Raw genomic sequence first — 21,907 nt, 5'->3', positions numbered from 1 at the left:
CTTGCATGCCAAAGTGCTTTCCTGTGCAAGCAAGGACAGAGGGATAGTTTGGCTTTTTAAAAAATGTTCTCTTCCTTCCACAGGCACTGAATGTGCAAAACGCTACCACTAGAAAGGCAAAGCTGAAAAGTCTCATGCAATCTTGAAGCCTCCTTTGATTAATAAGCAAGGTATCTGAGTTTAATGGCAGAAATCCTTATGGTCTTATAGGCTTCTACGGTGGTATCCAAAACAATCTTTTTGTTTTATGTTATCGATTGAGAAGATCATTATTAATTTCAGTTAGATCAGTCTTTCCAAGGGAGGAGGTTGCACCATGTTCCACATTTCAACCCGGGATCCCTCCTTCTCTTGGCGACTGGGGCTGTAAGTCCCTTGAGTGGCACGTTTATTGGCAGTAATGATGGAAATTATGACTACCAGAAGAAAGATCAGCAACAAGACCAAGATCATTGAGCCAATGGTGGTGAATATATTGAAGGATAGATCAGCTGTCAGCTGGAAGAATGGAAAGAAGGAACAATATTATGTCACTGAAGCAGAAAAAATAATAAATACAATTTTATCATGGAAATAACTGGCTTACAGTCATGAGTACATTTCAGGATACTTCTCCCCATAGGGAGAAAATCTAGCTGGTTATCTTTATACATACAGCAAACTTTCAATATAGGAACAAATTTAGGAATAACAACAATATTGAAGATCCAGATTAAAATTTGTCTAATTTCCTGACAACTATAGCTGCTGCTTGTTTTTCAGCATGTTGCAGCCATAGGGTTGACTCCCCATTTTCTTATACTTCAGAGCTACCATGGTAAAAAAAAACTATATCAGTGGTATCTTCACCACAGGATGGGAGTTCAGAGCGCCAAGTTGCTTGCAAATCACTACAGAGATACAATAAACAGCAGGACATTCACATAACATTCTTCAGTCATCTTGTATCAAAGGTGCGAGATCCCAACTAAGTCAATGAAATTTGCTTATTCTGAGGGGAGGGGATAAAATTTCTCCCATCAAACTGAAACCTGATTTAAAAGTACAGAAAAAAATATTTTGCTCAATACTAATTAAAATCTTTGGGTATATTGCAAGGCTGCATATAAAAGAGAAAAACATTTCTTGTGGTAATCTAAAACTACAGACAGAAGAAATGAGTGGGGAATGTTGGGATATATAGATAAGAGTATATACACCCAGCAGAGTTCCCAAAGTCTGAAGTTCCAGCTGCCCAGCTAAAGAAAGCAAGCACTTACATTCAACAGTGGCAACATGGGAAGATGCTGGCCATTTTTCACACTTAAGACCTTTGCAGTATCCCCACAGTCACATGATCTAAAATTTGAATGCTTGGCAACAGTGTCCCCAAGGTCACATGATCACCTTTTGCAACCTTCTGACAAGCAAAGCCAGTGGGAAAGTGAGATTCTCTTAACTGTGTTACCAACTTAACAACAGCAGGGGTGGATTCTACTTACCTTTACTACCGATTCGCACGCGCTTGCTTCGCTCGTATGCGCAGAAGCATTTTGATGACGTCGGGGTCGGTGGGCAGAGCCTCCCGCTGGTTTTACTACTGGTTCTATAGAACTGGTGCAAACTGGGGGCAACCCACCACTGAACTACAGTGATTCACTTAGCAGCTGTGGCAAGGAAGGTCATAAAATGGGGCAAAACTCATTTAACAACTGTCTCATTTAACAATATAAATTTTGGTCATAAGTCGAGGGCTACCTGTACTCTGAATTATCCCTCCCCCTCAAAACAATCATACACATGTATAGACAAGATAAAGTAAAGACAACATAATGCCAAGTAATGGGCTCCTAGATGGATGGCATTCAATATGCTACTGAGGAATTGCTGAGGTTCTGTCAGGTATTAATAATGATTATGACACAGTTAGATTAAAGCCTTTGAGACAGCTACTTTGTGATGTTACCATGCAGGACAAAAAATTGCAATGGGATCAGGAAATGTGAAAAACATGAACACAGGAAAGCTCAACACAATGGAAGATGAAATTGGCTATATATTGACCTTAGCCAACTAGAAATGAATTAGTATTGGACACTAACAATATCACATTATTTGTTACTCAGGATATGAAAAACAAGCAATCATGTTGCTTTCATAGTCAAGAAAGAGATATCAAAGATGTACTAGAATATAATATAGTTAATGACCAAATAATACCAACTAGACATTGTGGTCAATGCTTTAATATGATAGTTATCCAAGTTTATACTTTAACACTGATACAGAAAAAAAGAAAGCTGATGAGTTTTACAGTCGTGTTTAATCTAAAACTGACCAAACATGTGCTACAGGTATCTGAAGACTAGAATGCTAATCTTTTCCAAGTTGGAAATTGATTGATTATGTGCCATCAAGTTATTTTTGAACGCTTAGCAACCATACAAGGAGAAAAATATAGATGGACTCTATAACTGAAAAAACTGAAATGAAGCAGGAGAATGACTTGTTTCTGAAAATCCACTGATTTCTTTATTGCCAACATAGACTTCAAACAACCCTAATTTTTACAAATAGATATTCCAAGATGGAGTACATAGAAATAATTTTAATCGTATTATTGGTAAAATAGATGGAAAAGATCAATTACAACAGCAAAGGCATGGCCAGACTATGGAACAGATTACTGCTCATGTGCAAAAGAGCTCAAGAAGGAATTGAAAAGTATTTCAGACAGCTGTGAGAGCCGAGAAAAATTGGTATTGTAATAACAATCTAACCACATCAAAGATTAAAGTCTAAAGGCAGTTCCAACCTCAAATTGAAACGCTAAAGAATACAAATGATCCAACAGTAAGAGATTCCAAGAAGATCAAACAAAAATGGAATATATACTGAAATTCTGTTGAGTAGAGGTGTCACTATCCAATATAGCTTAGAAGATATTCCCTATGTATAAGAACCTTTGTTATTGGTCATTACCAAGGTGGAACACCACATAAATTGATGGAATTCTACAGATATCTGGCAAGTAACAGAAGAAGTATCTATCAAGGATGTAATCAATTTATCCTAACAAATCTCTACCATGATACAGTGGCTAACAAATTGGAAAAGCTCAGTCTACTTACAATATATGGAGGAGGAGGAGGAAGAGGAGGAGGAGAGTTAGAAGAAGAAGAAGGAGGAGGAGGAGGAGGAGGAGGAGGAGGAGGAGGAGGAGGAGGAGGAGGAGGTGGTGGTGGTTTAGGAAAATCCAACACAACTTAAAGCCCTGCATGAAAAGGAAGATAGTAGACATTCAACTGATTTTAGAAAAGGCTGAGGAACAAGAGATGCACAGAGGAACAAGAGATGCACAGAACAACAGTATGAATTATTATTGATGCACACTGCTGGGTAATTGAGAAAGCCAAAGAACACCAAAAAGATGTCAATATGTGCTTCATTGATTATGGAAAGGCCTTTAATTATGTTAACCATTTGAAGTTGTGGAAAGAGAGTGAGAGGAAAATGAGAATTCCAGAGCATTCAATTGTTTGAATGGGAAACCTTTACACAGGTCATGATGCTAAAGATCAGGTAGAATTTGTTGAAACCGACTGGTCTAGATTGACAAATGAGCAAGACAAGTCTATATACTCTTTATTTGATTCAACTTAAATTCTGCATATACATTTGGGGATGGGGACTGTATTGGAAGAGGATGATCATGATATCAAAACTGGAGGAAAAACACAGATAATATACAAATTAAAATATATGATATATTCAAAAGCAACATGTGTCCAGACAGCATTCCAAAATCTGCTTTCAAATAATGGATAATTAGATTGGGAGAGTATACCTCCATGTCTAAAATAACTTTCTCTCTTAGAAGTAAATATGACATAGAATTGAATTCAACTTGAAAACCATTTATATATAATTCTACATATGAATTTTCATTACATTCTAGGACTATAAGTTCAGTAAAATCAGAATAGACCCTCAACAGCTTGGACAGTATTTGATTTTACTTTATGAATTGTATTGTGCTGACTGTGCTATTGATATATTTATATTATAAATTTTAAGAACAACCTGAAATCTTAAAAACAATACTTAATTCAGTTAATGAAATGTTGAAATTATGATGCTTGTAAAATTTCTGTTTAATCATTTCATTTGTATTACTTTTTTCTCTCTAATTGTGTATCTTTTTCTCTCTCTTTAAAAATAAAAAGGCTTAATAAAAGTATTTTTTTAAAACATCAACTTTATCAATCAATCAGTCAATAAACCAGTCAACAAAAATTCAAAGGTTACTCCAAACAAAACTTTATAAATGCAGGAGTTTCTCTAGTTCATTTTATTAGTACAGCTAAGCCCACATACAGTTCTATTAATAATAAATGACTCCCTGTTGTTTCCTAGTGTTTATTTTTCTTTCTTCATAAAGGCAACAGCATGCAAGAATAATTAATTTATTATATGAATCTTTTTTTAAACTTAAGACTGTCCTGAAGTTAAATTAAACCTTTGCAAAGACACCAGCCATTGGTTATGAGTTGCAGCCTATGTCAAATATGGAAAACAATTATCGTTTCCATAATGATATTGTGATTATGTAAGATTTATATTAAAATTATTACTGTAATTATTAAATAATGCTGATAATTTTTAAATTATCGCAATGTATATTTTACTGTAAGTTTCTTAGAATAGCATGATTCAAGCAGCATAGAAGCTTTTATAATAAAAATAAATATAATATAAACAATACTAAATATTAGAATGAAGAAAGTTGTATTATATTCAACAATGTAATATTTTATACAGTGTCAGGAAACTTTCATGGCATCACCACTAGCATCAAATATTTTCCAGGTGACATTAATTAGTTGTTGAGGGACACTTGAATTTGAAGAGCTATGAAAGATATTAAGATATTTTCCCTATCTGTATCAAGAAGCACAAATGTAACTAGAAGTACCATGGGAAAACAGACGTGCTGGACAGCATCACCCTGGGAGAATTTTGATTGTCAATTCCGATTTTGTTTTGGTACTTTTGATTTGGAATACTAGTGACAATTGAATTGTCAAAAACAGATTATATGCTTGGGGCATAACTCCAAAAATATTTAAAAACAAAAGAACCCAGGAGGGTTTAAAAAAAAAAAAGTAAACCAGACCAAAGCTTTCAAAAGCCACTTCCTGAAGATTAAGAAATCAAATTTGACTATATCTGCAGAGTGGTATTTCTGACAATGACTCTTACAGATTGCTTTGAGCAAAATTGTTTGGGCTCAGCATCTATAGGAAAGATAGTAATCTAGTTTCTATTTTCCCATGATAACAGAATCACAGGGTCACATGACAGATAACAAATAAATTGTTGATAGTGGATCCATGTAAAATTGACTCCATGAATCTCTTTAAGGATCTAGTAATCTAATTATCTTAATTCTCTTTTGTCTGGGAAAATGGAATATATTGTATTGTACGGACATATGGTATTTTCCACACAAACTCACTTTTATTAGATAACATTCTCATCGCAGATGAGAAATAATAGGCTATTCTTCCACCGTAATTTCTTAAATGTTTGGGGGAAAATGTTTAATTTCACTCTACTTCAGGAATTTCCTTCCTTCCTTCCTTCCTTCCTTCCTTCCTTCCTTCCTTCCTTCCTTCCTTCCTTCCTTCCTTCCTTCCTTCCTTTCTTTCTTTCTTTCTTTCTTTCTTTCTTTCTTTCTTTCTTTCTACATATGGCTGGGCAATGGTGTTTGCAGTATTCTTCAAATTTTTGCCCATCAGACACATTAGGACTGTAAGTTACTGAATCCCTGACTATATGACCTTAGCTGAACATTTTTCTAAATTCACTTCTGGGAGTCTTCTCCAATCTGAAGTCTTCCATTCCTAGATATTAGGGATGTAAAGCTGCCCAACAACTTTAACATCAGTTCCCAGTGGAAAGTCAAATGGGTCGCTCAACATCCAAACATAGGAATACATATAAATGACCCCACAAAAAAAGTGCTAGGCTTTGAACTATCAGATCAGCAATGGACAATCCTGAATAGGTTTTGCATCTCACATAACATCTCCCAGTATAAACTGACCATAGTATCCTCTGCTCAGTGTGATTGCAGGGTCCCACATCAAACAGTACATCACATTGTGACTGGTTGAGGTCCAATATCTGATTTGTTTAATATAAATGATGCTTCAATGGTTGGATGGCCTAGACCAAGGATGGCTAAGCTTTTCGTTGCTGTGCATGCATGCACCCATAATGCAATGCACGTGTGACCCCCCCACACACCCCACCCCATGCATGCGTGCACTCCCCCCTGCACTCCCCCCTGTACCCCTGCTCATACACATGTGACCCCTCAAATGCGCCCCACCCCCCTGTGCATGTGTGCATGGCTCCCGCACGTGACCTGCCCCTGTGCATGCACACACATCTCCCACATGTGCCCCAGCCCCCACGCATGCTCAGCAGAGACCCAAAAACCAGCTGGCCAGGGGGAGGCACATGCGCATGTGTGATGGAGCTGAGCTGGGGCAACAGTTTGCGTGCCCACAGAGAAGGCTCTGCATGCCACCTGTGGCATACATACCATAGATTTGCCATCATGGGTCTAGACATTGATATTTGAACATAGATCTTTTTGACATTTATACTTTATCATGTTTTATTAATTTAGATGATATGTAAATATATATTCCAGGTCCTTGAATGATATACCATACGCTGAATAAGTAAGTAAGTAAGTAAGTGTCCAGAGTTACTCAAAAGGATAATTCAGGCAGCATGTTGAGATTCACCCTACAAGTGAGTTGGAGACCACATTTTGAACCTCTAAGGTATAAATGGGAATTATTTTTAAAGAAGTAAAAAATTCTAATGTGATGGAAACATACAAAGCTGCTTTAATCCCACCCGACAGTCCTTCTAATTCTGTATTTAATCTGATTGATAGCAGATCTCTTGGGTCCCTGGGAAAAGCTTTTCCCATCACCTGCTAGACTATATATATGAAGGATGGTGGAGTGTTGAAGCTGTGAGATTCTGTACCCAGCTTAGTGAATTTACTTAATGAATCCTAAACTCTTTTTCTGGGAAAAAGAGTTTATATATCTGGGAAAAAAATATCATTTCTTGGTTTTTAATAGGGATTGAGTTCCAAACTTCCACCCCACTTTATTATGAATGTTTCAGAAAAAATTATGTTGTTTCCTTAATTATTCATAAAACACACACAGAGACATATACATGCACCCATATTAGTCAACAATGAAAGGGGGTTGGGGGGGGTGTCTTAGCATGAAAATTCCCCTGCCATCTCAGCCCAAGGAATAGCCTTGGAGGACAGGATGAAGAGTTGCTGCTAAGGTAATGGAAAGATAAACAAGGCTTGAACCCATTCCGTGAAATTGAGTAAACATCTTCCCTAGTTCACATTTAAATAAAGTGAGAGAAAGATGACTCACATTTTCATTTGCAAGATTCTGTTGCTATGGCTGTTACAATAATACCAGTCCTGTATCACCTGTGTGACATTGGTTTCTTAGTCTGGTCTACCTTATAAGATTATCACTTTCCATTTATTTGTGCATTTATCTAAACAATCTTTATAAAGAAAGAAATATAATCTGGGACTTGAAAGGTACCAAAAGATGGTGTTTAGCTACATGTGGTGGTATATGTAAATTGCCTGTATAATTATAATCTTTTTCTAACCATTTATTATTTATATTACTTTCCTCACTGCTTTAAATTTCAATTTATTTTAGCTTGGATTCTTAATCGCAGGGTTTGCTTTATTTTAAAGTAAAATTTAAATTCACTTTCATCCTCATTACAGGATTTAATCTGCCTTTTAAATGTTTGGAAATTTTTAGCAGTTCTTTGAGCCAGTTGTTTAGAAAAACAATATTAGCTCTAGATCAAATTTGTTTCTATAGCATGCACTTCCATCTCTCTCCTCTTTCTCTATGATGATGTGGTAAAGGAGCTTTTTGACATTACTCTAGACATCAGAAACAAATGGTTAGAATATGTGCACAAGCAAACATTTAGTACTGCCTGCTTGCCAGATAGGCTGTACTCAAATATAATTATTCAAGCATATCTTTTAGTATTATGGTATATATGGGAAAGACCTTGGGAGATGGAGTGAAGAGATGTTGTCTAAGGAATAGTCAAATAAGAGATAGCATAACCTGCACCTGTATAATGGGCAGAGCAAGAAGTTCAGAAGGAACCTTCTCAAAGTTCTTGGGCTGTAAAGTCAATGGTGGACAAATTGTACTTTCAGACTTGTAGTATTGATAGCCTTACAAGGTACACTAGATGGGAAACATGACTTTTTCTAGTAGTATTGTAAAACTACTGTTAACAGAATCTTGCAAGTTTTTAAAGTATAATTCTCTTGCTGTCACTTTTGTAGTCTAAGAGAATTTAGGGAGGATTGCCTTCTGAACCTCTTGCTCTGTCCACTATGCAGCTGTGGGATATGCTATCTCTTACATGACAGTTCCCTGGGCAGCATCTCTTTCCTTTAGCACATTTAGGAACAAAATAAAATGATTATTGGAGGAGCTCTCTGGAATGTTAGGCATAAAATATTTCTTCTGGCTATCCTATCCTATCCTATCCTATCCTATCCTATCCTATCCTATCCTATCCGTATTCAAGGAGTCAGTTAGCCCTTTTTGGATCAGGCCTGGATTCATTTGTATTTGGGAATTGAGAACTCTTTCCTGCCTTTATCAACAAGGCAGTGCCTCTTTTTTTTTTTTTTTGCATCTCTTGAGGAACCTTTGTCCCTCATTTGATTAACTGGGAATATGTGTATTGAATGTTAAGCAGGGAGACCCCCACATTTTCACCTCAAACAAAATAAGAAATGAATTTAAGGGCTCTGCCTCAGGCAAAACATCAGAGGAATTTGGAGGGAAGCCGAAAGAGCTCTGAAATCTTGAATAAAAGCTATAGGGATTTAGGAATCCTTTTTTTAAAAAAATAAAGAATGACTGGAGAAATCTGAAGCAAGCTTGCAGATTCCTGCTCAGATAAGGCACGTGAATTTTTTCAAAAGAAGCTAAAGGGAGATTTGTTCATATAAAACTCCTTAGGTAGCATGTGCCTATTCATATTTAGAACCAAACTCATTCAGTATTTTGATAATTTACTCTTTCTTAGTTGAAGGTTGTAGTGTTCTGACTCTTTGGAGACTAAATGTGATATAAATAAATAACAATTGATACAATATTATAAATTATTTTGCCATCATTTCCCAACCCCTTATGTATGAACTGGGTTTTTTCCCTCTCACAGATTTAACTTTGAATTTAAAAACTGATAAAATTAACTATAGTCCACTAAATGGGAAGTTCAGAGGGTGATCTGTAAGTAGACCAAGGGTTTATAAACTTGACAACTTTACGACTTGTGGATATACAACTCCCAGAATCCCTCAGCTAGTCATGCTGGCTGGGTTAATTCTGGGAGCTGAAGTCCACAAGTCTTAAAGTTATCAAATTTGGATCTAGACATTAGCTCTCCGCCTAGCCTACCTGACAGGTTTGTTGTGAGAATGAAATGGTGGGAGTGATAGGGAGAGAGTGGGGGGGAAATTATGTTACTTTGCCAGTGGTGCAGTAGAGCAGTTTTAGGACTGTGGACTCAGATGGACTTCTAATGGATATTGTGAAATATTAAAAATACTCTAAGCCATTGCATAATCAATGCTTTCCTTAAGAGCTGTCTCCCTATTCTATTGTCTTGTCCTGATGGATGCTGCTGCTGAAAGAAAAATAAAGCTCAGAAAAATAAAACATACATAAACTTTTATGTATGTTTGTGTGAATGGTAGCTGCTTAGCAGTTACTACTGGAACTACCAATGGGGCAAAAACACTAGAAGAGACACTGATAATGCTTTATTGTCTTATTCTACTGCCTGCTTGCCAGAAGAACTGAAAACAGAGTGTGGAGATTGACTTCTAGGTAAAGGCATTTTTAAAGATCACTTTGATCCTTGTGCTGGAATAAATCAGAGAAAACAAGCTTATGTACTCCAAGTATTTTTTCCTGTTTTTTTTTCATTGATAGTATTTTAAAATATTTGGATATGTGCATCTAAGTGTGTCTCACTCTTAGTTTGACAGATTTAATAGACAGTTAAAAAAGGAACAGGGCCACACTGTTAACATGAAATCCTTTTCAGCAGTGAAGCTCTCAAGTTCCATTCTTGATGTTCAGAAATATCGTGATTTGCACCTTCTCAGTAACAAAAAGGTGTATTTTGGTTGTTGAGTTAAATGAATGAATGTCCTACATAAATTTGCACTGGTATTTTCTGGTTTTCATTTCGTAAACGTTGCTACAGTACTGTGATAATTTCCCTCTAGCATTTTACAACATCTTCTTAAATCATCTAAGCATTGTGCTACCATATCAGTAACGAGGATGGGTTTTAGATTGCTTTAGTGATGAATGGGAAATGACCTATGAAAAGTGTTGACCTATGAGTAATGGTTGCAATTTGGTGCATTGTAGTCTTTCTTTTAGCTACTGAGAGTATCATTTAAGTAAGATGGCAAAATTATCAAATTTAAGTCAATGGAATGGATAATGGAATGTTTGGGGCCATTTTTTCTTTCACATGCATGCTTTGTACAATTGTAAAAATCGATATGTCTTTCTTTATGATGCTATTAAACAGGTATTTAATTTATTCAATCAACAAATGTATAAGCCCAGTGCCAAGATTCTATACTGTTGTATTATCCTTTCTTTTTTTCCTGCTATATATCAATTCAACAATTAATGAATTGGGGAAATTACTTCTGTGTAATACTGCATGAAATAATGAATTCCTTGTCTCATACAGTAGCATCTGAAAGTCATTCCATCCATAAATATCAACTGTGAAAATCTCCACTCTGTAATTCTTGGATTGGAAAACTATATTTCAACCACTGCATTCAAGGAAGTAGAGTATGAAGATACAAGGCTGAACAAGGAATGCCCAAGATTAAGATTATTTTCTTTCATTATTAAATTAATTATTTCATTAAAAATTAATTATAAAATTAAATTTAAAAAATCATAAAGAAATTTACAAAATTAACGACAGTAGCATTCACATTTTTTAAAATAGGTACTTCAAGCTTTTTTCTCTCAATGCCATTTAATCAGCATGTAATATTGCAAACTTCATCAACATCTGCCTATCATTTTGAACAATCAATGTACGTGCAAATACCATCAGTTTCAGGGTATTTCCTTAACAATCATGTCTGTGGCATAGATTTTTGAACATATTTCAGAGAAAACTGTTCTAACCAGTTAGTGCCAGAATTCAGCAAATAACATTGAACATGTCTCTACTGCTATCATGAATCTCTGATTAGCAAAACATTTAAAAGGTTTCATGCTGTCACAGCTGGATATCAAGTCAACCCCTCATCTACTGTACGTAGCTGCAACACTTACAGTGCAACCAATTTCTGCTTCCAACTAAACATAGCAGAAGGTAGTGTGCTATTGGTCTTGTGTCCAACATGTGACTCCCTGCTATCTCATTGTTTATTGTCATCTAAATAACTGTGGCTTGTGTTAGCAAGCTTCTGTGAACATTATTGCTGTGAATAATTTCTTTTTAAAAAGCTGATATGATCTGAAAGATGGGGCAACAGACTCATCTGAGCTTCTCCACTAATTATCTGGCATGCTGGTCTGAACACCCTGTATCTTCCATATGCAAACAATTAGTGAAGGGGAAAAGAATGGTCAAGTAACAAATCCTTTGAGATGTTGGGAACTGTGTTTATTTTAATTCTAATTATTTCATAATGCAGGAGGGCAGTGATGTTATTAAAGGTGTCATAGGTTAATTAAAATTAAAAGAGGCTTAATTCACTTATTCTACATGATTTCACGCCAATATACAATAGCCTAGACTAGAACCAAATATTGACCATGGGGACGTTCTTGAGAAGGCTGCAGAAAAAGAGATAGAAACATGTGGTACAGTGGTGGGTTGCCCCTGGTTCACACCGGTTCTATAGAATCAGTAGTAAAACCGGCGGGAGGCTCCGCCCACCAACCCCGATGTCATCAGAATGCTTCTGTGCATGGCCTCATTGCGAACCGGTAGTAAAGGTAAGTAGAACCCACCCCTGATGTGGTATCTGAAGTGGGGTTGCTCAGCTCTTTCAAAATATGAGGTTCTTTCATGTACTGTTGCATTATTGCTGTACTAGTCAGTTCTTTGGAGAAACAATGTCAAATGTTACATGTTTTCCTATTCCTTATTTCTTGGTAGGTCTTTCTCACATGAACATGAAAGAAACAGTTTTGGTGATGTTTATGAAATAGAATTGTGACTCTACTGTTTTAGTATGCTATAGTAATTAAGGCATCAGGCTAGAACCTGGGATACTGTGAGTTTTAATCCTGCCTTAGGCACAATGCCAGCTGGGTGACCTTGGGGCAGTCACTGTATCTCAGCCTAGGAAGGAGGCAACAACAAATCATTTCTGAAAAACCTTGCTAAGTAAACTGCAGTTCAGGCAGTGACTAGGAGTCAAAACAAAGAAGGAGAAGAAAGGAAAGGAGAGGAGGGGAGGGGAGGGGAGGGAAGGAAAGGAAAGAAGGAAAGGAAAGGAAAGGAAAGGAAAGGAAAGGAAAGGAAAGGAAAGGAAAGGAAAGGAAAGGAAAGGAAAGGAAAGGAAAGGAAAGGAAAGGAAACGGAGTTGTAACTAGGGATGTAAATTAAACTTGTTACAGATTTCTCTGAAAGTGGATTTATAAGATCCCTCAGAATGGATTCCGTGAGTGGCATGATGAGCAACACTGAAAAGTTTACTAGTATGTAACTCTTTCTTGTCTAAAATCACAATGTGAAGAAAACTTAGCTTCTAAGAAGTGCATGCAAGGGAATATTTACTTAAAAATAGCTGCATTAGGAAAAAGTATTTAACAAAGGACAGCTCCCCCCTCCAAATATACATATGTTATTCGGTGACAAAAATGGTCAACAAAAATGGATGCCATGTTTTTATGATCTTAATTTTTTTAAAAAAAACATTAAAATTCCTGTTGCTTCCCACTCTTTTTCTACTCCATACTATCTAATACCTTTGGAATTTTATTTTTTATTTATTATTTTTAAATTTAAATGTTCAAACTTCCGCATACATAGTATTTCAAATGTAGAACAAAAGCACCTAAATTTAATACGCTGCACTTTACAACTGTAATGAAGGTGGCACTAAAATATTCATTCTTTACCGACAATAGGTGACTTCTGGATCTTTAAAAAAAATTACTACTTTTGTAGAATCCCACCTACTTGTCTGAAATTTAATAGCTTTCAACACATAGGAATATGCCTTAATGTATAATTTATTTCTATATTTAAAAAGTAACAATTGCTTAAAAACTTTATTAAAGCACCAATTATCTGCACTGATTTTTTTAAACATTAGGTTAAAAAAAATCAGGAATCTAGTAGCATTTTTTCTCCTAACAATACATTTTATTAAAAGGCATATGTTTGCGTGAACTGCATCTTACTTCATCAGAATTGGCAGGAGTGCTTCTAAATTTCAGCTAGTTCTAGCAGTTAAAATGACATTAATAGAGGTAGAAATAAAAACCAATTTATAAGAGAAACTTTGCAGCAATACTAAATAAAATAAAATGGCAAGTTTGCCATAATAGTTAATTTAGAGCATCTAGATCTCTACCTTAATCTATCCATAAATCAGACCAACCTAAAATACAGTCAAAGTCAGCTTGGTTCACATCAAAACTTTGATTAGCTGATATCCATGAAACATCCAAAATCTCTTCTCTCTCTTTAGGAGAGAATTTTAAGCACAATTAACTACTGTATTTTTTGGAGTATAAGATGCACCTTTCCCCCCCAAAAAAGAGGGTGAAAATCTGGGTGCCTCTTATACTCCAAACGTAGCCCCACCCAGCCTCGCAAATGGAGATTTCAGAGGTTGAAAGAAGCCTCTGAAAGAAGCTCCAGAAATAAAGCCTCTGAAAGGCTTTTATGTAAAATAATAGGGCAAGGAACAAAAGAAGAATCAGTAAAGGTTCTAACCAAACTATGCTATCAAATCTGGAGAATGACACAATACCCAACAGATTGGAAGAGGTTAATCTACATACCAATACCAAAGAAAGGAGATTGAACAGAGTGCAGATAATCCTTCAGTATAAAAGCCTCTGAAAGAAGCTTCAGAAAAAAAGTCTCCAAACAGAGCTTCAGAAAAAAAGGCCATTTTTTCCTGAAGCTCTGTTTCGGAGGCTTTCAGAGGTAGAAAAAAAAGTTTTTTTCTGAAATGGAGTTTCAGAGGCAGAAAAAAAAGCAAGGCACAGAGCTCACAACCAAGGAACCAGTTGCTAAAATTCACCTCTGGGAACAGCTGATTGGGGGTATTCTGGGAGGCATATCCACCAATCAATCAGCTTTTTTCCTATTTTCCTCCTCAAAAAACTAAGATGCGTCTTATACTCCGGTGCATTTTATATTCCGAAAAAATACAGTATTTTCAAACATAAGAAAGGTGTATATATTTAATTCCTTTGCATGCTGCTGATATATCTGAGGGAGATAGGCAATTCAAAAATGTGAAAATAAATAAAATATCAGATACTGTATATGAAAAATTGCTATAGTTCCCATTTTTAGTTCTAATCTGAGATCAAGTTCATGACATGGCATGGCTTGGCATAGCATGGCTTTGCATGGCTTTGCATGGCACGGCATGGCACGGCACGGCACGGCACAGAACAGAACAGAACAGAACAGAACAGAACAGAACAGAACAGAATAGAATAGAATTTGTCTCCAGTGCATAAGCTCTCAGTGTACATGCAAAACAACAAAATAATCATAATGACAAATGATAATAATCAGAATAATGATACTAGTAGAGTAGGAAGTGAAACAGATGAGAAGGATAAAAGTAATATAGCCATACTACATAGATTTTATTATAGATTTTAAAGAAATGCATATACTGTAGCCCCAACCCCCTTTACTCCTATTTGAATATTGTTTATAATGTAAATAAAGCTCAGAAGTTTCCCATGAGTTTTCCTGGTGCCAGAAGTTCTTATTCCACGGGGAATGTTGTGTGAAGTGGTGGGATGCAGTGGGGAAAAGAACAAGATGAAACCCAAGGGAGAAGATTTCACCTAAAATATGCCGAGAAAGTTGAAATGATCTATTCCCATCCAGCCATCTCATTATCTGTAATTGCCCCCTAACCAATAGAACTGTGCTTCTTTTTAACTAGCGGTGTGTTTTCATTTTTTTTCTACTTCTCAACAGAAGCAAGGGGAGGTGTCACAGGCACTTTGTGTTTCCTTTTAATCTCTCCTTTTTTTATTTTGTGTTTGTTTTGCTTTTCAAAGAAAGTGAGCAACCGGTTTGACAGAAGTACAAACAAGACACCACAGAGGCACTAGCCATCCAAATTAAATACGACGGTTAACAAAATAATAAAACAAAGCATCGTTTACTACACTGATATCCTCCCACAGATTTTGCTTTTTGTAATATTTAACATAGCTCTTGTTCTTAGCACTTGCGAGTCTATTGCAAACAGAATGTGTTTTGAACAAAGCTTGTAGAAAAAAGGAGATTTTGCAATTTCGAGGAACCTTTATTATTATTATTATTTTAAAAAGGGGGAAACAAGATGAACCACAGTTGGTACTGCCAGGAGGACCCAACAATCTGAAAGCATGCTTTGTTAGCATTAATGAGTTTATAAAATTTTATTAAACCTCATTAGGGAGTCACCAATTCCCAGAATCCCTTCTTAGAACATTTTATTTCATTTTTACTTAGTGTTGTCTCCAGGTTATATTTAGCATACTATCACCACAAATCAGTGCCACTGCTCATCTCTTTGACATCTCTTTCAGGGCAACTCTGCACCACTACCCAGAAGAAGCAAACAAGGTGAGCACCTAGCATTTAGAAAGACAGACAGACAGATAGAAATTGATTTATAGTTAATGAATACAATACAGCATCTGTTATGCTTTTAACACGATCAAGTGCAGCACACCAATGCATCTGTTGTAGCTATGGGGGAATCATTTAGCTTTATCATCTGTATTTATAGCAGGAGGATATGCCACAAACATAGAAATATAGTGGTGCACTTGCATGAAAATACAAAAAGCTATTTCAGGATTCTTTTTTTATTTTTTTAAGGGGGAGGACTAATATTGCATAACACCTCAGCAGCTGTGAATATTTTTAATATAAAAAATGTTTGGTTATTTATACCTGTGCAATTGTGTAGTGATTGAAAATCTGAAGGTTTGAGGAAGATGTAAGTGTAACTCAGTAATAAATGAACCTAAAATAGGAGCTTTTACTGAGTGGATTATTTTTACAAATAACTCAATAGGGTGAATATATTTAACACATTTCCTCCTACTATTTCCCCCACAACAACCCTGTGAGGTGAATTGGGATGAGTGTTCTGACCTAGGCTTCCTTAAAAAGCAGGAAGCAGGAATTGGTCCCGGCAAAAACCTCTTTTATTTACACGACTGTGAATTACTTTCATTCACAGTCAACAAGGTTTGTCCAAACAGTTTTTCAAAGGAATATTTCTTAACACACCTTATCTCGCTTGGCAAGCCAAGCTGCCATGTAACTTGTTTCCAACCGCAGAGTAAGGCAAAACTTGCCCCAGAGTCTCTTAGAGTCACAAACAAAACTTTTCCCTCTTGAAACTACCAAACAAACGAATTGTTTCCTGCAAAAGCCCCCTTCCTGTTCGCTCCTCTTTTGTTTCCTATGGGAGGGGCCAATCATCTCCAAGGTGTGGTTTTACTCCCAAGTCGACCCTGCTTTCTGAGTTGTTCTTGTCTTCTGGCAGCTCTGCGCATGCGCACGCTGGGAATGGACTCCAGCTATTCCTCTGCTTCACTGCTGTCTATCTCCCTCTCTGCCTCCAACGCAGAGCCCTTGTCCAAGCTTTCCCCAGCCTCCAGGACTGGCCCATGTTCCTCTCCAAGCACCTCACTGTCTGACTCTGCTGCCAGCTTTGCTGGCCTCAGGCAGGCCACAATGAGAGAGAGTGACTGGCCCATTGTCATTCAGCTGGCTTTCATGCCTAAGGTAGAACTTGAACTCATGGACATGAACTCATTGTCTCTTGCTTTCTAGCCTGGTGCCACTAGATTAAGGTGACCAGACGTCCCACTTTTGGTGGGACAGTCCCGCTTTTGAACAATTTGTCCCGCGTCCCGCGGTGTTTTAAAAAAGTCCCAATTTTTGGAAAGAATGCATGGCGCAGTGGTGGGTTGCTCCCGGCTGCTTCCTTAGTCCCAGCTGATGGCTAGAGGGAAAAAAACTGTTTAAACTCTTGCCGCGGGGCTTCAAAGGGCCGCCCTACAGCTGATCAGTGTTAAAAGAAAACAAATGAGTAGACCGATGCCTGCAAAATAGAAAAAACAGCCCCTTAAAGCTTCAGCATAGGTTAATTAGCACAAGTTGATTAGATCGGCTTCCCCACTCTCAGCTGATTTGCTCTCAGCTGTTTTGCTCAGGGCTCTGTAGTTGCTAGCTGCAGAGTGCTGGAGATTTTTTTCCCCTAACTATGCTGAAAAAGCAAAACTGAAAGTAAAGAAGGGTCTTCGCTGCAACGTGGCAAAATGAGGTAGAGAGAGATTTCTTTTTCTTTTTCCTCACCAAAAAAGATAGGTGCAAAACTGCAAACAATGGGAAATTTAGGGCAAAAGAGGAGAGTTCAAGATTTTAAAACACAAAAGAAAAAAAGCTCTATTTAACTAGGGAATTGTAATAATTGAGATACCATTAATTGTATATTGTGTTGAAAGCAGGAATGGTTAAGTTGTGGTTTGGAGGAATATATGGGGGAAATTATTTGGTTTATTATTATTGGTAAATATAATTAATTGATTTGTAAGAAATTGGATTGCATGGAAATAATTGGAATATTCATGTTCATATTGATTAATATACAAAAAGATAGTTATATAACTAATTGATTTATATTAAAATGTTGAATTTGTATTAAACAACTGTATTACATAATTAACCAATGTGAGGATGGATATGAAAATAGATGACAATGCGAAGGAGTATAATATAGAATAGAAGGGAAAATTGAATTTGATTAAGATTAGAGATGAGGATGAAGGGTAATATTGGTTTTTTAAAAAAATAGATGAGGAATAAATATGGCAAAAAGGAAATAAAGTAAATTTAATAGAAATGACTAAACACTGTTTAAATTTGTGAACCGGCCAAATATTCTGTTCAAAGAAAATACATTGTATGTTTGTATGTGTGTTTCTAATTATTGCTATTTATTCATATTTGTTCTCTTTTATTCTTTAAAGTTTAACAATTCATTCTTTATCTTAATATCTTTATATTTGTTTGGGGTTGGCTTTCTTCCCTTTCATCTTTTTTTTTGTACAGCAATCTTTCTCCTCAAACCTACCACCTCTCTCTTTTCTTTCCTTCTTACTTTCTCTTCCCCCCCCATCTTCTCCTCCCTACTTCCTCTTCCTTTCTCCTTCTCCTCCTCTCTTCCTCCCTCTCTTACCCTCACTCCTACTCTAATTTCCCTTCCCTTCCTTCATCCCTCTCTATTGCTGTATCCTTTTATGCATATGGACTACTCAGAGGGCTGAAAAAGTTATTTTTGACTGGTCTGGTCCTCACACTTTTGACCAGTCCTCGAACTTATAACTGTCCTCACATTTTACATTTTTGCCCTATCTTGTCATCATGGTGAAGAGAAGCAGTTGTGAAATGAGTGACATGGTTGTTAAGAATGCTGCACGGGCATAAATGTGAGGATGGTCATAAGTATGAGGACCAGTCAAAAGTGCGAGGACCTGTCAGAAATGACTTTTTTCAGCCCTCTGGTTAGTCCTTTTGTGCATATGGACTACTCAGAGGGCTGAAAAGGTTTTTTTTTTACTGGTCCTTGCACTTTTGACCAGTCCTCAAACTTACAACTGTCCTCACATTTTACGTTTTTTGCCCTATCTTATCATGGTGAAGAGAAGCAGTTGTGAAATGAGTGACATGGTTGTTAAGAATGCTGCACGGGCATAAATGTGAGGATGGTCATAAGTGTGAGGACCAGTCAAAAGTGTGAGGACCTGTCAGAAATGACTTTTTTCTATACACATAGCCATGGCCACCTGGTCACATGACCAGCTAGCCACGCCCACAAAATGGTGGGTGTCCCACTTTACCAATGTTAAAATCTGGTCACCTTACACTAGATCAAACTGGCTCTAAGACAACTTGCAAAGCTGTATATTAAATTATTATTAAACTCCATTTGAGAAGCAACCTCTGCTTTCAAAAATTATATAAATGAAAAAATAGATTAGTGCAGTATGAAGTAAGTTTGAAGGGAACTTCTTTTTATAATGAAGGAAAATAAACACTATTTCAGTATTTGTAACTAACTGAATACTTCCATAAAAGAGATCCTTTTGAATTATTGTGATATGAAAAATGAAGGAACAAGAACTAGGTCTTCATTATAATCTGGACACTGTATGAATATAACTCTAATATAAAGCAACCACAAGTATTTATAATTACAGTTCAATCCTTCTCACAGCATTAGTTCTTAGCCACAGCAAGCCACTGAATCTAACACTTGTTGTCTCACCAAGTAGAAGTACCTGTGTAACCTTGTTAGGTTCAAAAGCTAAGCAGAAGCTAAGCAAAATCAGACCTGGTTAGTATTTGGAGGGAGAAAGTACAAGGTTGTTGGTTAATCTGAGAAGTAGAAAAAACATTCTGAAAGAATATACTTCTGCATTGCATGAATATGTCTGTGAAGCAGTGGTGAAATCCAATTTTTTTTTACTACCGGTTCTGTGGGTGTGGCTTGGTGGGCATGGTGTGGCTTGGCGGGCATGGCTTGGCGGGCATGGCAGGGGAAGGATACTGCAAAACCCTGTTCCCACCCCACTCCAGGGAAAGGATACTGCAAAATCTCCATTCCCACCCCACTCTGGGGCCAGCCAGAGGTGGTATTTGCTGGTTCTCCGAACTACTCAAAATTTCCACTATCAGTTCTCCAGAACCTGTCAGACCCTGCTGGATTTCACCCCTGCTGTGAAGTCATCTGCAGTCAAACTTCACGCAAGGTAATCTTTTATATTACCTTTTACTAGTAAAATCTGAAGTGCTGCCCACAAGGAACAAATAAGAAATATATTTATACAAAGGCCATAATTTGTTTTGGTGAATATACTACTCATTTTGGAGTTGATTTAAAATCCCTCAAGTTAACATTATATTGCTGAGCTAAGGCCAAAGCACATTCTGCTTATTCTTTCTTATTTTAATAGGATTATTATTAATTTGTTTTGCTTTGACAAAATGAGCACATATAAGAATGGCAGTAAGATAAAAAACGAAAGATGAACATGCAAGATGAAGGGAAAAGATATGTCAACGGAAGGAAAGGTTGTTATTCAAGGTTTGACACCTTTTTCGTCAGTACGATAATTAGTCAAGAATAACTGCATGGAAACAACTATGCAAATATGGAATAAATTATTTATGAAGTGGTAGGCATTTATTATTGTAATTTAAGTGCCATTAGGATGTATACGTCTAACTACCAATTGCAATTAATGAATATATTAAGGCCCCTCCAATAGGCAAATCCCAGTGTCATATTTTGCAAAGAGGTATTTTTCAGTTTTGAATTCATCATTACTAATATTTGCCATGCTTATTCATGGTTTCAACATTATTAGGAGAAGTGTAACTCTGTAATATACAGCTGTCATTTTTTTTGTGTTTGTTTGTTTGTTTAAAGAATGCACCAATACTAACCCTGAAGATACAGTACTGGATTTGGTTATTGCATACTAGAAAAAGGTAAGTCTGAATGGGAGCCTGTAGGCTTTTAATCTGGGCCCTGGGTGCTGCATTTTCAAACCAAAGAAACACAGCCCGGGCTTCAAGCCTTGGTGATTTATATGGCTCTAGTTAAGGACTGTTATATTCTACTGTTTACTCTACTCTAATAACTGACAAGTTGTTAAGAAAGTTGATAATTCAGAAAAGTAATGGGTCAGAACCAGAGAGAGAATTTTAAATGTAAACAAACAAATTTCATGCAGGAGAGAGAGAGAGAGAGAGAGAGAGAGAGAGAGAGAGAGAGAGAGAGAGAGAGAGAGAGAATATGTGTATGTGTGTATATATTTCAGTTGACATTTGGTGAAATCAAAATAGCAGGCACCAAATGTATTCTGAAATTGGAAAAGAAGGCTTTCTGTCCTGAGGGAGGGCTGATCCTCCCAGCTTTTAGTCTTTAGTGAAAGACACTTGTCTCGAGAGATGTTTAAGTAATCACACACCTCAGGGCTCAGGTGTAATGCAGTTTGGAAACAGCATTGCTTCAGCTTTCGAAGTAGCATGGATCTGAAGTGTGCATAAACCTTTATAAATCATGACATCCTCAAAGACAATGAGAATAGCACAGAGAGACACAAATGAGAAAGACAGTGGCAGCATGACAAAAGCAGAAGGTTTATTATTTGCACAAAGACAGAGATGCTAATACAGACAGAATGTGGCAAAAGAATACAGATGTACAATGAATTTGGAGGATGGACTTGATAATCAAGGTGTTAGGAGGAGTCATTTCCATGATTGCAGGAGTTAATGGGCTTAGCAGCATGTATGTAGGGAATATTTAAAAAAAACTTTTATGTTTTTTATGCAGTCAGCTGAAAACCCCTCAGAGTCACTCTGAGAGTGAGGTGTTATCTAAATTTTATGAAGGATATAAACAAATAAACAAATATGAAGGAATGGCTGTTAGTTATTTTAATGACACATTTTAAATACATATTTGCACCCT

At 36.6% G+C, this 21,907-nt stretch overlaps 1 protein-coding gene across 1 annotated transcript in view; it reads right to left on the bottom strand.

Annotated features, from left to right (window-relative positions):
* Window positions 1-282: 282 nt before the first annotated feature.
* CRB1 (crumbs cell polarity complex component 1) overlaps window positions 283-21,907 on the bottom strand; it is a 114,076-nt gene continuing 92,451 nt past the window's right edge. The window contains 1 exon segment of the mRNA XM_070941064.1: window positions 283-498. Within this exon segment, the coding sequence (XP_070797165.1) occupies window positions 283-498 (216 nt within the window).

The sequence above is a fragment of the Pituophis catenifer genome, unplaced genomic scaffold (genome assembly GCF_029215685.1).
Source record: "Pituophis catenifer annectens isolate HBS135680 unplaced genomic scaffold, rPitCat1.0.hap2 SCAF_3, whole genome shotgun sequence".
NCBI classification, from domain to species: Eukaryota; Metazoa; Chordata; class Lepidosauria; order Squamata; family Colubridae; genus Pituophis; species Pituophis catenifer.
This window is presented reverse-complemented; position numbering and strand designations above follow the sequence as displayed.